A 15,854-nucleotide genomic window follows, 5' to 3' on the forward strand; every position below is an offset into this window, starting at 1 on the left:
AAATTTTTTTGTTCCTGTTCTTGCCCCTAAATCCAAGTTGTATCTTCCTTTTTTTTGTTTACAAAACAACATTGTAATTTCATATACGAATAATTATATCTCTAACACCGTTGTCACAGTAGTTATAGTGTTAGACAACTTTTATACAATTAATAGTTGAAGAGATAAACCACTTGACTTCATAATGAAAAATAGTTGAGATTGTGTCAGGTAACTGGGGAACTCATTAAGCCTTCATATAATGCTGACTTATGTGTGTTTAGTTTCTGGTTTTGTCATTTATTAGAATTGAATCCAATTAACAAACCTGTGTAATAGTGAATAACAACACCATAGTCTTTACCTCTCATTTAAATGTTTGGTGGCCTAATAGGAAAACAAGTCTCATCAATCTTCTTCCGGAGTGGTAGTTTTAACTTTTTAAGCTTTAAATTATCTGATATTTTGAAAAAAAGATATAACATTAATGTATCCATACTAATTCAGAAGTGGTTGAATATGATGTAACTTACCCTAATAATTAACAATCTTCCACCTAAAAAGTTGCAATTTATTAATACTAAAGTCATGATATACATAAGAGGATATTGAATTAGACTATTCAACTGCAAGCCAGTGTTTATTTATAGATTGTGTTGTGTGGTTTCAAGTTTGTGAAATGTGAAACTCTGAGCATAATTAGTTAAGTTGGGTCTGAAATTGAATAGCCTGCACTCTAACAATAGTGACATTAATAACTACCCAAAACTAAAATGGAATAGGAATTTAGAATCTACCAGAAGAATTTACTAAGAGTGAAAGGTCATAAAGGTGTGTAAAACATTACCATTTATTATTCACAATGTTAATTGGTAATTTTTTACAATTAGATGAGTTTGATTGAGAAAAATTAACAAGGAGCGTTAGTGAGTATGAAACTAAAAGGGATCACAAGAGTTGGCAAAGACTAAAGACTTGATTTGCTTTGGTCACGTGATCCATGTCACCACTTGGACTTACACTTTGTTCTAAGTTCCACCAGCTAAGAAAATATTTGTCGGTTCATTTCAATCTCTTTTGCTTTGTTAAGGTTTAATAGAAATGTCTTATTTCAAGTCTATAATTCTATATGATACTAATATTGTACGGGAAGGTGTTTAATAAAACAATATTTCTAAAACTTTATAAGTACCAACTAATGAATTGTATAATAAAAAAAAATATTTTATAGATCAATAACATAATAAATTTTAAAGAGTAACACATTAATATTTTATTCTTAGTATACTTACCACATCAGTATTTTAATTTATTACATCAGATTTAATAAAATAAATTAATAGTAGTAACCAGAATATTTTTTTATTTTATAAGAATAATATTTTTTTAAGAAAAAAATTGTTGTTTTATTCCTTTTCAGTTTTCTCTTTCTTCTTAGACTTGGAGGAAAGGAGGCAAAGGGATAAGGGAGCAGAACAGAGAGAGAGAGAGAAACAGAGAGTAATAGTTGGTGGACAGAACAGAACAGAACACAACACAAGAGAAGAAGACAGTTATCTTCAATGGATCTTGTCATGCACCACCCTCCTTCACTTCCCTCCTCATCCAACAGTTAAGATATTATTTTCTTCCTCCTCTTCTTTTTTTTTTTAATTATTATTATTATATGTAAAATTAGTATGTTATGTGTTAAACTCAATGGAAAATTCTGAAAATTAAGTCACGGGGAATTCATGTGCTTTCATGATGCTACCGTTGCTTTTGCATAGTTCAATTGAATGCTGTCACATACTGTGAATTCCTCAAGGTTCATGGATATACCTATGTCTTGAATTTTATAGAATTATAGTCCTCAATTTGTTGTTTCCTTGATTGAATAGATGTAAAGTCACAACAATTGCAAGGAAGGAGATTATCCACCGTGTCCTTTGCATTGCCTGAGACAGCAGCTTCAGTGGCGGTTACTGCAACCCTTGTTGCTGCAGCTGCCACTCTTCTTGTAAACAGAACCAAATCTTCTGATTCTTCAACACAGGTAAGTAACCAAATCTTTCCAAACATAATTATGCTTATCTTAATTAGTAGAGGTAACTATATTCTTATTAGTATGTTAGTTGTTAATAGTATACATTGTGTACTACACTATCAAAAATACTATCTCTACAGAAAAAATCAGTTATTATATATTCGTGTATAAATATGTTATACGATTAGCTGATTTGGTAGCTGATTTATTTTTTGCGTATTATAGCATGGTTGCTGCATTATATTGCTACCTTTTTCATAAGACTAGTGTTAATTTGTGTAAATCAAAATCAAATGTGTTTATTAAAGGTTGAAATTAAAGTGAAAGTCTGTGAAGATTGTGGAGGTTCTGGTATATGTTCAGAGTGCAATGGAGAAGGATTTGTGCTCAAGAAACGATCGGATGAAAGCGCAGAGAGGGCAAGATCACAAGCTAAGAACATGGCTACTCGATTCACAGCAGGGTACTATTGTTTTTCCTCCTCTAACCTCCCTTGTTTAATTTCTCTAATTAATAGCTTAGTTATTGAACTATATATGTTATAGGCTTCCAAAGAAGTGGAGCTATTGTACAAAGTGCTCTTCTAGCAGATCCTGTTCAACCTGTGATGGAACTGGCAAATTAAGCTACTAAACTTCAAGATTTAGATTCAGATGCCATAATCTGGTAACTGATTAGTTAATTTCTAATTAGCATTTTACTTTATGTATTGTTACATGAAGCAATTGCTTGTGTAAATATCTTGTATTTGTTAAATTATTAAGCTAGTGTTGAACTTGGTGACGCATTTATTTATGGTGGATACTCTTATGATGACATCTTCACACGAAGATAGCATTGTGAACCATTAGATGAGTTGATAAAGTTGATTAAATATATTTGATTAACTATCTAAGAATTCACAATGTCATCTTCATATAAAGATGTCATCACGTGAGTATTTCCATTTATTTATATTTATATATAGTTTGTATTTGTCAGTTTGTGTTTGTCTTTCATCACACTCGGTACCTTTTTGTCTCTGCTTCTCAACATTTTTCTCAAAACATAAACGCTTACGTTGTTTTTTTGCAGTCCCAAAATCTTGGAATTGAATGAATTATAGAATGTGGCTTGAAGCAAACGACACATATAGTGGTTAACCATTCTTTTTCTTAAGCTTGATTGCGTGAAGATGAGTCACTCTTGTAAGCATTATTTGAACATAGTTGTTAGTTTTTATTGTATTATAAACTCCAATAATTGAAGTGAGGAATCATCAACATAATAAACTAGTAACAACATTAGTCTTGAGATCTGTGTTGACGTATTATCGATGGTAATGTCACCCTATATATGTTCCCACTTGCTCTCACATTATTCAACGCCAGAATATTCAATCTCAACGATACTAAAAATAATGAGCATGAGAAATAATACTAATGATACTAAAAAATTATTACATTATAGTTTATTTAAATATATTAAATTATTTTTCTTCATAAAAATAACTTAGTAAGCGCAGTCATTTTTTTCTTAATGCAAACCAAAATTCAAAATTACATGGTTGATATATTATTCATTATATAATATCAATTTTAGGTAAAAATTTAATTTTATATAAAATTGATAGTTGATAGTCTTTAAATAATAATTTAGTCAAATTTATTAAATTATTTAACGATTCCATCTATCAATTTCATATCAAATTAACTGCATAAGGTGAGTTCTCAACTTATTTTTAATACATATTATATCTCATATGCTTGCACCACAAATTGAAGCACCTAATCTAAAAAACAGATTCCCTTACACCCAAACTTTATCAAATAAAAAAGAACCTGAGATTCTTCAACTTGAATTGGTTGATTATTATTATTATTAGACATTATTATTATCATGGGTAGGGGTTGTGTTGGGTGGAGTTGGTGCAGATGCAACACGCTTTCCTCTCTCAGATCTGCTATTCTCAGCAAACTTAAGACTTCCTTGGTGCAAACCCTTCTGCTTCTCTTCTTCATTCCATTCAGAAGTGTAATAGTATTCTTCAGTGCATTTCTCTGCATCTTTTGAAGCAGGGAAAAACATGCTACCCCATTGAGGAAAATGAACCAGTGTCACCGGCAAAGTGCATGCCACAATCATGCCACCCATCAACGACAGCCCGGCCGACGTCGAGAACCGGTTCGTTGAGAAGAAAACCAGCTGAGTCAATCCTGAACCGAAGTTGCCCCCTGCACCGGTGAGCCCTGAGATGATTCCAAGGGATCTTCTTGAGATGAAGGGGACGATGCCGAAGGTTGCGCCGCATGCGGCTTGTGCTCCCACGGAGAAGAGAATCATCGCCACGATGGCTATTGGCAGAGAGTTGGCCCGCCCCAGCCATATGCAGAACACACCGCCAAGGCTTTGAAGGATCCATAGGGCCCAAAGCCTGCCCCTCATACCAAACAACCGGGCTGCAACATCAGATGTGTATCCACCAAATGGCCGTGCTATGATGTTTGCCATTCCAAATGTTGCTGCTATCATTCCAGCTGTGTGTAGCTTCAGATTAAACCTGCATTACAATTTCATTCATTATTAGTTTCTTTTACGGAGAAATGTTAAGTGCCAGCAACTTTTGTGATTTGCAGTCATCAAGTAACCATCAATAATAACCATCAATAATATTTCATCCAATAGTATGAATTATTCACTTTTTTTTACTGGTTACATGCTAGTCAGAATTTAATAAAATTGTTGACCCTTTAGACTTTTATTTTTGTTTATAGAATATTATGTAATTAAATATACTTATAAAACTATTGTACAAACCTGTCATAGAAATATTCGGCAATTACGTTGTCAGTGGTAAGTTCAACTCCCATGGAGTAACCATACAAAAGGGCAAAGACCCATGTCCTGTAATTTGTGATGGCATACCACAACACCTTTGAGAATTTGTCTTTGGAAACATCCCCCTTCTTTTGCAAGCTACCAAGGTTACCATCAGGCAAATCTTGTCCTAGGGTTAACACCATGATCCCCATTATAACATGCAAGAAACCGGGGACAAAGAACGCAATCCTCCATGCAGTGAATGGAGTTGACCCAGCTTTCCTAATCACCTCATAAACCAATGGCATTATCAACTGGGTGGCTCCGCCACCCATGTTCCCCCACCCCGCCGCAGTTCCATTCACAAACCCTATGATCTTACTATTAAACATTGTACTCATCCAATACTGGCACGACACGAATGTTGCAAGCGAAAACCCTATCATGAACCGCACCGCTATGTATCCTGCAGCGCCGTTAACAAACGACATGCAGAATACAGTCGGCGCGGTTAACATGATAAGGAATGCGCAGCCGTATCGCGGCCCTAAGAGGTCGCAAACTGCACCCATTGTGAGCCTCGAGAATATGCTTCCCGAGACAGAGGCAACACCGGCGTTGCCGATGTCTACCTTGGTTAGGTTTAGGTTGTCCCGGATTATGGGGACGAGAGGGGCGGCGGCGAAGGTAGAGACGAAGCAAGTAAAGAATGATATCCATGACAAGTGGAAGGTTGTCATGTGAGGATTGGCTAAGGAGAAGATCTTGAAGACTTTGGCCTTGTGCTCTGAATCCACGGGCAAGGCGAAGTTGGCCGTGGTGTCGGTGGGAACCATTGGGGATGAGACGGAGGATATGAAGGTTTGTTCTCTTCCGGTTACTCCATGCATGGAGCTTCCCGGAGATCCTTCAATTTCAGGCATTGTATAAATGAATGTATAAGATGAGAGTGAGAATGGATGGATGAAGTTGTGTGAAGGAGTGGGGAGGGTATTTATATTGTAGAAAGCGTTGACAATGGAGGATCGGAGAAAGTAGTAAAATATAATTACGTCATCACATTTCGCCGCAGAGAGTCCCATGGTATATCCCAAAGGTTCATGTACATACATGACGTAATATTAGCTACCTATACATAGAGATTCTACGGTACACGTACATATACTTAACTACTTATTAAGGTAATTAAACACATCATTCTTTTTCTTTTAACAAGTAGTACCTCAACTTCGCATGCAAGTGGGAGTATTCAGAAAAAACACACAAGTAACATGTATTTTAAGTTAAAAAGTCAAGTACAGTCAATTTCAATTTTAGGTGAAATTGATAATTGAAAATCGTTAGATAATTTAATTGATTTGACTAAATTTTCATCTAACGACTCTCAACTATCAATTTTACGTAAAGTTGACTGTATTTAAATTTTCACTCTATTTTATAATAAGAAGAGTATTAGGGGCCAAGAGAATTTATGATGTATAATCATCAATTAACCATCATCAATAACTTTAATGGTATAAAATGATATCTAATGGTATATAATTACTTATTTTTCTTTTGATAGTTAAGTACTAGTCAAATTTCAATAAAAATATTTACGCCTAGACTTTCTCTATAATAATAGTTAATTTAATAAGTAATTTTTTGTTCATTTTAAAGTTTTAATATATGATGTAATTAGCATTAATATTTGTCAATTTTTTAAGTTAACGTTATTTTGTTCTGGAATCAAAATGCTAAATCATATAAACTCTTAATTTTATATCTTAAATTATAAATTATAAATTTTACAATATTTTTTTAGAGTCATATATTGAACTCATCACTTTGCTTTGTTTTGCCAATTACTGCCAAATTATTGTATCCCAAGTCAAATGCCTTGGCTGCCAAGAGGCAACATCTAATCATCAAGTTGCCAACAATAATATAAGTGAATCAAGTATATATAAAAAAACTCAACTTTCAATAATTTGAACAAGTGATAAAGTCAAATGTTTTTTTTTTTAATCAAAAATAAAGAGACTCGAATTCTGACCTCTTAGACGAGTATGAAAGACTATATCATTTGAAATATAATTTATTAGTGATAAAATTAAATATTGTCACACTTGAATAAACAGCACTGTATGAATAACTACACTTTCAATGTTATCTTCAAACTCATAACTTGTAATATTTCAATATTTTTAAACATAATTAATGATATTTATCTATTTAGTAGTTAAAGTTATATTTAAGAAAATCTGTTAAGCTGATAAATCATTTCGCTTATTTATGCCGTACAAGTACTACTCAGCTTATATATATCCTTATCCAAAGGAAAAAAAAAAGCAAACTATCTGAAACAAATCAATAATCAAAAGTCAAAACTAATTAACTAATGATAAACCTCATGTTAGAGATATAAGTATATAATTATTGATATGATTTTTTTATTAATTTAAATTTAAAAAAAAATTATGATATGATGTCAGAAAATTTTCTATTAGTTTAAATTAAAAAAAATAATTTCGGTTTATATTTTTGTGAGAAATTATTTCATAACAACTAATAAATCATGGACTTTTGTGCGTAGTTTAAAGTGAAAAATTAGTATTAATCAAAGTAATATCAACATCTGATGACCACCTAAACCATACCCTTTCATGAGCTCCTAGAGTTGCTGAATTATTGTTAAACGTAATCTTCCGTACCACTTGTCATAGTTAATAAAACTAATGAGCTTTGCTGTAATAGTACAACTATATAATATATTGATATTTATACTCACAAAATATACAAATAATTTATTTTTTGTATACCCTCAGCAGTATACCAATAAAAAGATTGGATGAATTTGATTGAATATCATACCAACTAAAATATTTAATGATATAAATTAATTACATTTAAATCAATATTCGATTATCTAGCTAATTATTCCATATTGATAAATTTATAAATTAATAGAAACATTGTTTTCTTATCATTAATTCAAAAAAATTATAAATATATAATTAATTAATAATATAGATTTGTCATTATTTATGATAAGAGTGTATTAAAATTAACCTCTTTTTACAAGGTCAGCATGCTGCTTAGCTTGTTCATTTCATCATCATATATAAGAGCATTTATATATATTTAATTTTAATACGAACTTGTATCGATCAATGTTATTATTTATAACATAATGGACAACAATAATGTTGTTGGAGGATGTACATACATGTACTCTTTCTCGTTTAGACTTATATTATCAGATATAGAATAAATTAAATACAAATAAGAATTAGTATATATATTAATAAGAGGGATCTTGAGTAAAAAAGCTATTTTACATAACACGATAATATATTTACTTATTGGTATAAAATAAAATAATTACATACATTTTTAATGATACTTTATTAAAAATATTTTATGTAGTTTTTTAAATATGTATATTTGTTTTTTTAATTAAGTGTGAGACATCCTTAAGTCATACATAAACTATTTTCTTGTGGCGTTGTTTCATAAGTTGCAATGGTTCTTCTTTTGGTCAAGATTCTCAAGGTTCTTTTTTTTTTTTTTATTCTCAGGGTTCTAAACAAAATAGCGATATGCATTTTCTCTTTATGGGCTTAGGCCCGTTTCAATAAAAATACTATAAGAAAAAAATTTATGACCCAAAAAAACGCCTAAAACTAGTCTTATACTCAGCCTTAGCGGGGATGGGGGATTATTATTTTCATGATTCTTTTTTAATTTCCAAATAATTGTATATGCATATGCACATACATTGCAGTTATAATTTGCATAAAACAAAACATAAGTATCATGTTTATCTTTGTTCAAAGCGAATAATGTTTACTTTCTTAGTTATTTATATACATTTGTATTAACCAATTTCGGTGGATCAAATGGTCAGTTCATTCGTCCGCTTAAGTAAATATCGATGATTCGAATTAACAGATAGTAAATTAGTCTTTAACTCGTCATATTAGAGATTTCGTGAAAAAAAAAAGATTTAACTAACATGTGTCTTAAAGGCACATAATAAATTTATTATTAATGAAAAATTTTAAATATTTTCATTTAATAATCACAAAACAAATGCATTAAAAATTTATTTTTTTATATTTTTAATAAAAAAAATTTTATTTTATAATCTTTAACATATGTTCTTATTAGGACACATGATAGATAAATCCAAAAAAATATACATTTCATTACCCGACCAAATAATCTTTGATTTGACATAGAGTTTGATGCTAAGTTAAATCACCAACTATATGACCATTAGTGGCGAAGCTTAATTCAAACAAGGGGTGCCATGGTTCCCCAAACTTTTGATAAAAAAATTAGTAGTTCTTATTAATAAATAAAAAATAATTCAATTGGTTTAAATACTTTATTATGACTTAAAGTATTCAATAAGTTCAATAAATAACACTTTTTCTATCTTTAAGTTTAAATATAAAAAATTAGATATTTTTATTTATTTAATTTAATATTATTTTATATTTTACTATTTATTTAATTTAATTTTTTATATAATAAAAAATAATAGAATATATTTGTCTTTGTAACTTCTTCTTTAAATATTCTACAGGATATATATTCAAATTTTTATATAAAATAATAATAAAAAATCAAAGAATTGATACATTTTTTAAGAGGAAGGCTAATATTTAAAAAGGAAAACATATAATTATTACAGTATCAACACCTGTAGATAATTCTTCTACTTTAATGAATCACGAAAAAAGTGAGATGCAACCTTTAAAAGTTCAAAAAGTTACCTTAATTTTTTAGAACGAGACCTTGAAAAACGGTTTTAAATTTGGCAATATCACCTAAACCAGAGAAATTATATTAGACGAACTTATCTTAAATGGGTCCATATCAAAAATATTTTGACAATTATCTTTCATATGACCCCCCAAAATTTTGTTTTAAGTTCCCCCACTTATGACCATGAAATCCATGACATGAATGACGGTATAGTCTACACTAATAATATATAAGGTAGCGTTTGTTTGTAGAGACACGACAGAACAGGACACTGAGACAAAGACAATAGGACAGAGACATTAAAAATTATGTTTTGTGTATCGTGTTTGGATACGATGGATAGGACACTAATGTAATGTCTAGTATTATGTTTGGATACACATGGACAAGATTAAAATATTATATAAAATGACTAAAATAGCCATGTGATTCCAAATTTTTTAGTATAAATTAATTTAATAATTAATGAGAGTACGTAGGAGTACAGACAGTAGGAACTTGAAAAAAAATATTTGAAGCAGTCAAAAATTTTAATAAAAAATTATATAATAATATTTATATTAAAATAAAATTTATAAATATAATTATTTTTTTTAATTTATTATTAATATGTAGAAATACATATGGTTATTTTTATAAAAAGGAGAGAGTACCTGAGAAAAAAAGAGAAAGAAAAAGAACGTAGATATAGAAAAAGAGCATAGAGTAAAAAAAGTACTTTCTGAGAACAACGCAAAATAGGAAAAATAAGAAGGGGTAACAGTGAAATAATAAAAAATAGCACCATGGACAAAAAAGAAAAAAATTCATAAAAACAGTCCGTGTCCCTCTTCCAAATCCCGTGTCCATCATTGTCCTTCGTAAAAGAGTGGACACAAAAGTATAGAAAACTGTCCCGGAGACAATATATCCAGTATCCATGACTTTGCTTCCAAACGCTTTTTAATAATGTGCTGTCCATGTCTCCGTGTCCTGTCTCCGAAAACAAACGCTACCTAATAGACCCACGTACCTAACTAGCTACTCTACACATAAAATCTCGTTCAGACGCAATTATAAAACTAAGGGATAAGAAATGTTTGATTAGAGTAGTCTTCCTTATTTTTAGGAAATAACTGTTACTTAGAAATATCACAACAGTAGTAAATGAATTAAGGGACAATGATGATAGATACTCATCAGCAAAATGTCGCCAATAGACTCCATAAATTTAGCATTCAACCATATTATGGATTTGAATTGGTAGAAGTAGAGTTGAAAGAATTGAAGTAAGAATAGTGGAAGAAGGGAAACTGGGGCAGGCCCAATAGTACTTACTTGACTGAATAGAATGCAACAATGCAATGAGTTAGGGTGGGTGTGTGTCTCTATCATTATTATCATGCAATATTCAACCTCGCTCGTTCCCACAACCTCTTACTATGTAATCATCATACCATTCTAAAAGCCTCCAATATTATTATTAATTTTTTTTTTAATTAGGGACCAGGGACCACCATCCACTCCCATCAATCTTTGCTTTTTCTTCCTATTAATTATACATATTGCTTGCCTCTATTATTTATGTATTTCATTTTTTGTTTTATACATTGAATGAATCATTACACATTATTATACATATATAATTTACATTTTGGTAGCATATATAACTATACATATATAATTTATCCACTCCCATCGATCTGTAATTAGAATAATGTTATTTTTTTTGTATTGTTTTATGTGTAATTTCTGACTCTATTGAAAATGTTCTTTTTATTTATAGTAGTTTCTGTTTAGTTTTTTTTTTTTTATGTTTGTCCCGTTGACTATATATAAAAAAATATTAAGTTTTTATTATTATAAAAAATTGTTTTTGAAGATTTAAAATGGAAGGTTTACGATTTGAATTTTAAAATTTAAGATAAAAATATCATTTTAAAAATTTCACTAATTTTACATGTGAGCTATGATGAATCTTATCTAAATTATTAATTTGAAATTATTTAAAAAAAATTGAAATTAATTATGAATAAATACACATAGCACAATATAAATTATCTTATTATAAATCAAAATTAGTTTAAATTAAATTTATAAATATTAAGTTGATCAAAACATACATAATTGATAATTCCCTTACTTATGATCCAAAGGGCAAACCGTAAAGCTATAATGAGAAAAGAAATGTGAAGATTTCTTGTTTTATTTATGATATGATTTAAAAATAAATAATATAATGGAAGTAAATAGTGTGAGAGTGTAAGCCAGGTCAGATTGTACGGACTGGTCCATGGTGCTCTTTTCAGGTCGACAGGTAGGACTGAGTGAGTAAGTAAGATGAGAAGATGGAATCTGTCACCCCATTATTTTCCTTCTTTTCTCCTTCATTTACTTCCCCATACCTTTTCTTCTCCTTCTTCAAATAATAATAATAGGTTTTTACATACATAATTGATAATTCTTGTTATTATTATTGGTATTGCCTAATAAATTTTGTTATAATAATAAAAAGAGTAAAGAATAGTTTTTTTTTCTAAAATTTGGTAAAAGTTTAAAAAATATCCTTAAATTTTATTTTGTTTTAATCTTGTCTCAAAAGTTTTCGATTTGCATGAAATATGTCATCGACGGCTAAATTTTTAAAAAATTTAAAATTAATCTAACAATAATACATGAAAATTATACTTGATTTGCTTGTGTTGTAGGATTGTTCTTATGAAATTGTTGTTGAATCGATATTGAAGTTTTTGAGAAATTAGTCGTTAGATATATATTTGATACAAATTGAAAACTTTTAGGACAAAGTTAAAACAAAATAAAACCTACAAATATTTTAGAAATTTTTGACAAATTTTAAAAGATGAAAAATACATTTTACCCTAATAAAAAAACTGCTATTATAAAAATTAAGACGGTAGTTAGAAGTTATATGATTTATAATATGATACTTATCCTTTATGGTATAATCTTCTATCTATATACTCTTGATTTGAAGAGTATAGTATTATTCAAAAAAGTAATTGCTCTTTTGTATACTAAATTTAATTTAAAAATATTGTCAACTAGCAAAATCAGTTAACTTTTGTGCTCAATATAATATCTTCATCTTCATATATACAGTACACATAAATTTTAGAATTTCTATAATAATAAATTCTAAAAAAAATGAATTAATAAATACTTATATAAGGTCAAGTTAATTAAGTTATTGACATAATATATACATCATCAAAAATCTATTAACAAAACTTTCCAATTTTACATCATTATCTTTATTTTCTCTTCATTTTTTAGTTTTTTATCTCGATTATATATAATCTTAATATCTGAATTCTATTATTAAAAAATTGAACAATAAATAAACTCGAAAATATATGTCTTTTTTGATCTTGATAACATACACGTGAATCTGAATTTCATTTAAAATATATGTTTTTTTCGATCTTGATAACATGCGAATATGAATTTCAATTAAAAATCTGTTATTGGCCAATAAATTATTACATATATAAAACTAAATTCAAATTACATACACTTATTTAAGTAAAAAAGAATAAGTTAACCACTCGATGAACTTAAATCGGTTCAAATCCAAAACTATTAATAATTAAAATTTTTAAGGTATTTACTACCTTCACCAATATAATTTATATGTTGGAGTACTCTCTTTAGCTAGTCTATGCTAATCTTAACTCTTATTCTTTTTAGTTTTGATAATCAGATGAGATTCTACTTTTCAAGTTGACAAAATCATGGTACAAAATAAAATAGGTTAAAAACTTAATTAATTAATTGGCCATGCAAGAGAATAAATCAAACAATGTTGATAATAATAATTATTATTAGTAGTAGTAGTTAGGAAGGTTGATTGGAAGGGCATGATAGTTGTGAATGGTTGATGTCAGAATCAAATGTCACAATCGTTGCTCCCACACAATCCAGCCAATAGCTGAACCAAACAGGAAGTTTTCCAGCTATATATAGGATTTTACAGCATGTAATGTTTTTGCAATAATTGTCATATATATACCACCAACTTTGCTACCTTTCATTCATTCAAATTATTTCATACTTATTTTCTTCTCATCATTTTTATAGTTAGTACTTGTTTAAGTATATATAGTTATTATCATTAGTTACAAATCAGTACCAAATACAATGAATTCACCTATCTACCGCCATTGTTCATGTCCTCAATAATTATCATTTTTAGTCGCTAATGATTTTTTTTTCTCCTTTTCCTTATTGATTGTTATGAGAAATAAAAGTGAATAAAACAATCTTAATTATTAAGCATGCCAAATTTTGCCTAACTTTCCTTCTTCATTATTCAAGCCACTAGCATTTCAAGCATTATCCCACATGATCAGAAACCTATAAGATCTGATGTATGTCAAAATAATAATAATAATAATTTGATTAAAAAAAACCTACATACACCATATACTAACGTGCAAAATGTGTTAATATATAAATCACTTCAAGTATATATATATATACACCCGAATATTTTGCTGTTAACAAAAATGTATCCTAATTTGTTATCAATAAAAATGCCTTCAAATAATTTTAAAATGCGATAAAAATATCTATAAAAAATATCATTTTTTTTGTAAATGACAAACGATTTATGTATTTGACAAACTATTTATACATTTAATCCAGATTTTATAAAAATATTTAGATAACTATTTAAAAAATAAACAAAAAATAGAATAAAAAATTAATCTCTAAATTTTTTATTTTTTAAAAGTATTATTAGTTGTTGACAAAAAATCACAAAAGATATATACTTAGTAAAAAATCATCAAATCTTAATTATGAAAATATATTTTTTTTAATTATACTTGAAAAAACAGCATTAAAATCCAATCTTTAAAGTATTTTTTGAGAATACATATATATTGATGGATATTTTTATCGCGTTTTTAAATCAAATAAAAATATTTTTGTAGATAACAAAATTCAAATGTATTTCAACGACAAAATTATTTGAATGATTTTTTTAAAATTTATCTATCTATCTATCTATTGTTATTGAGTGACATTTTAGCAATATTGTTTAATTAATTAATAAAAAAGAAGAAGCGGCAATTGTTGGTTACATGAGGTAAAGACAAAAGAGTGAGGGTTGTGAATGTCCTTGGATGCTTATATATATGCATGAAATTGAAAACTACTCATTATTATTGTATCAGATAAAAACCAGGTACTTTCTCATTTGTACAACTGTTAACCAAAGTTAGATAAATCATTAGTTGGCATATTATTATTTGTGTGATGATATGACCTTCAATGATATGCACATGCACATACACTTTTAATTTGAAGAGTAGGGGAGAGGAGGACATCAACGGTATTTAGATCAACAACTAACCCCCAAGTAGTCAAAATCTACTTTAATTTCTATCCCCAAATAAAGTTGCATTATTTTTCGCCACCTACCCATTTTTTTAAGTTATACAAAGACTAAACATCCCTGGTTATTATCTGCACTAGGATGTCAATGGGGCGGAACGGAGAGTAGGGGAGGCATTCTCTATTTCCGCCCTAAAATTAATCTCTGTATTCGTCTCGTTTTTTATTATGAGAAAATAGTTGTCTTTATTTTCGTTTTTTGTATTTTTTATTTTTTTTGTGAGACTCCATTTTTTATTTTTTTATATTTAATATTTATATAAAANAGATAAATATTTTATTCAAAATTATAAGTTTAGAAATATAATATAGGAAATAATAGTTCATAAAATAAAATCTTAAATAATAGGGTTAGGATTTTTCAATGAGTGAAATTACTAAAAAAATCTTTATATTAAAAATAAAGTAAGGGTTATTAAATAAGTTCAAGAATTTAGGGAATTATCAGGGATGGGGCGGGAATCCTCGCGCCTGTCTCAGAAGAATTTCGCTCCCCATCTCCATCCCCACAAAAAAAATTCTCTACTATTAAAATCCCATTCAAAGCGGTTCCAGTAGAAATTTTCACTTCCTGAAAAATTTTGACACCTCTAATTTGCACATAAGGTTAGCTTTTAAAGTGATATGACTCAATTTAAAGTTACAATAATAATCTTAAAATTATATCTTACATACACTTGGCCAACTTAAATAGTAATCGTTGTACGATATCATTTTTTTAAAGCTTAAATTAACAAAAAAAATAAATAAATAATTATATTTTTAATATATTTTTTTAAAATAAGAGCATCTTTTATATTTGTTTAATTTTTATATAGGCGATTTTTTTTTCTTGTCTTGTATTAATTTTTATTTTGATTGAATAAAGATTAAATTTTAAATTTTTTAGACTAAA

At 28.6% G+C, this 15,854-nt stretch overlaps 2 protein-coding genes across 3 annotated transcripts; one reads left to right on the forward strand and one right to left on the reverse strand.

Moving 5' to 3' along the window:
- The first annotated feature begins 1,407 nt into the window (after nt 1-1,407).
- LOC107476994 (uncharacterized) lies at nt 1,408-3,298 on the forward strand. 2 transcript variants are annotated; one of them, XM_021137223.2, is made up of 5 exons: nt 1,408-1,590; nt 1,860-2,014; nt 2,369-2,468; nt 2,551-2,671; nt 3,080-3,298. In XM_021137223.2, the coding sequence occupies exons 1-4, from the start codon at nt 1,542-1,544 to the stop codon at nt 2,628-2,630; spliced, it is 384 nt and encodes a 127-aa protein (XP_020992882.1). In that variant the 5' UTR covers nt 1,408-1,541; the 3' UTR covers nt 2,631-2,671; nt 3,080-3,298. The 2 variants fall into 2 exon arrangements, with proteins under 2 accessions (XP_020992882.1, XP_015952450.1); XM_016096964.3 differs by having other exon boundaries at nt 1,409-1,590; nt 2,314-2,468.
- A 383-nt stretch (nt 3,299-3,681) lies between these two features.
- LOC107476993 (high affinity nitrate transporter 2.4) lies at nt 3,682-5,765 on the reverse strand. Its single transcript, XM_016096963.3, has 2 exons — nt 4,802-5,765; nt 3,682-4,544 (listed from the first exon to the last, which is right to left on the reverse strand). Exons 1-2 carry the CDS (start codon nt 5,725-5,727, stop codon nt 3,866-3,868), a joined length of 1,605 nt encoding a protein of 534 aa, XP_015952449.3. The 5' UTR covers nt 5,728-5,765; the 3' UTR covers nt 3,682-3,865.
- Nucleotides 5,766-15,854: the final 10,089 nt, after the last annotated feature.

This window comes from Arachis duranensis, chromosome 3 (assembly GCF_000817695.3).
Source record: "Arachis duranensis cultivar V14167 chromosome 3, aradu.V14167.gnm2.J7QH, whole genome shotgun sequence".
Taxonomy (NCBI): domain Eukaryota; kingdom Viridiplantae; phylum Streptophyta; class Magnoliopsida; order Fabales; family Fabaceae; genus Arachis; species Arachis duranensis.

Bases quoted from the DNA above. Each gene is read 5' to 3' on its own strand.
- LOC107476994 (XM_016096964.3), top strand. From the start codon at position 1,542: ATGGATCTTGTCATGCACCACCCTCCTTCACTTCCCTCCTCATCCAAC. The intron at 1,591-1,859 runs GTTAAGATATTA...TTGATTGAATAG, and splicing joins ACTTCCCTCCTCATCCAACA to ATGTAAAGTCACAACAATTG. The intron at 2,469-2,550 runs GTACTATTGTTT...TATATGTTATAG, and splicing joins GCTACTCGATTCACAGCAGG to GCTTCCAAAGAAGTGGAGCT.
- LOC107476993 (XM_016096963.3), bottom strand. From the start codon at position 5,727: ATGCCTGAAATTGAAGGATCTCCGGGAAGCTCCATGCATGGAGTAACC. The intron at 4,545-4,801 runs GTTTGTACAATA...ATTGTAATGCAG, and splicing joins GCCGAATATTTCTATGACAG to GTTTAATCTGAAGCTACACA.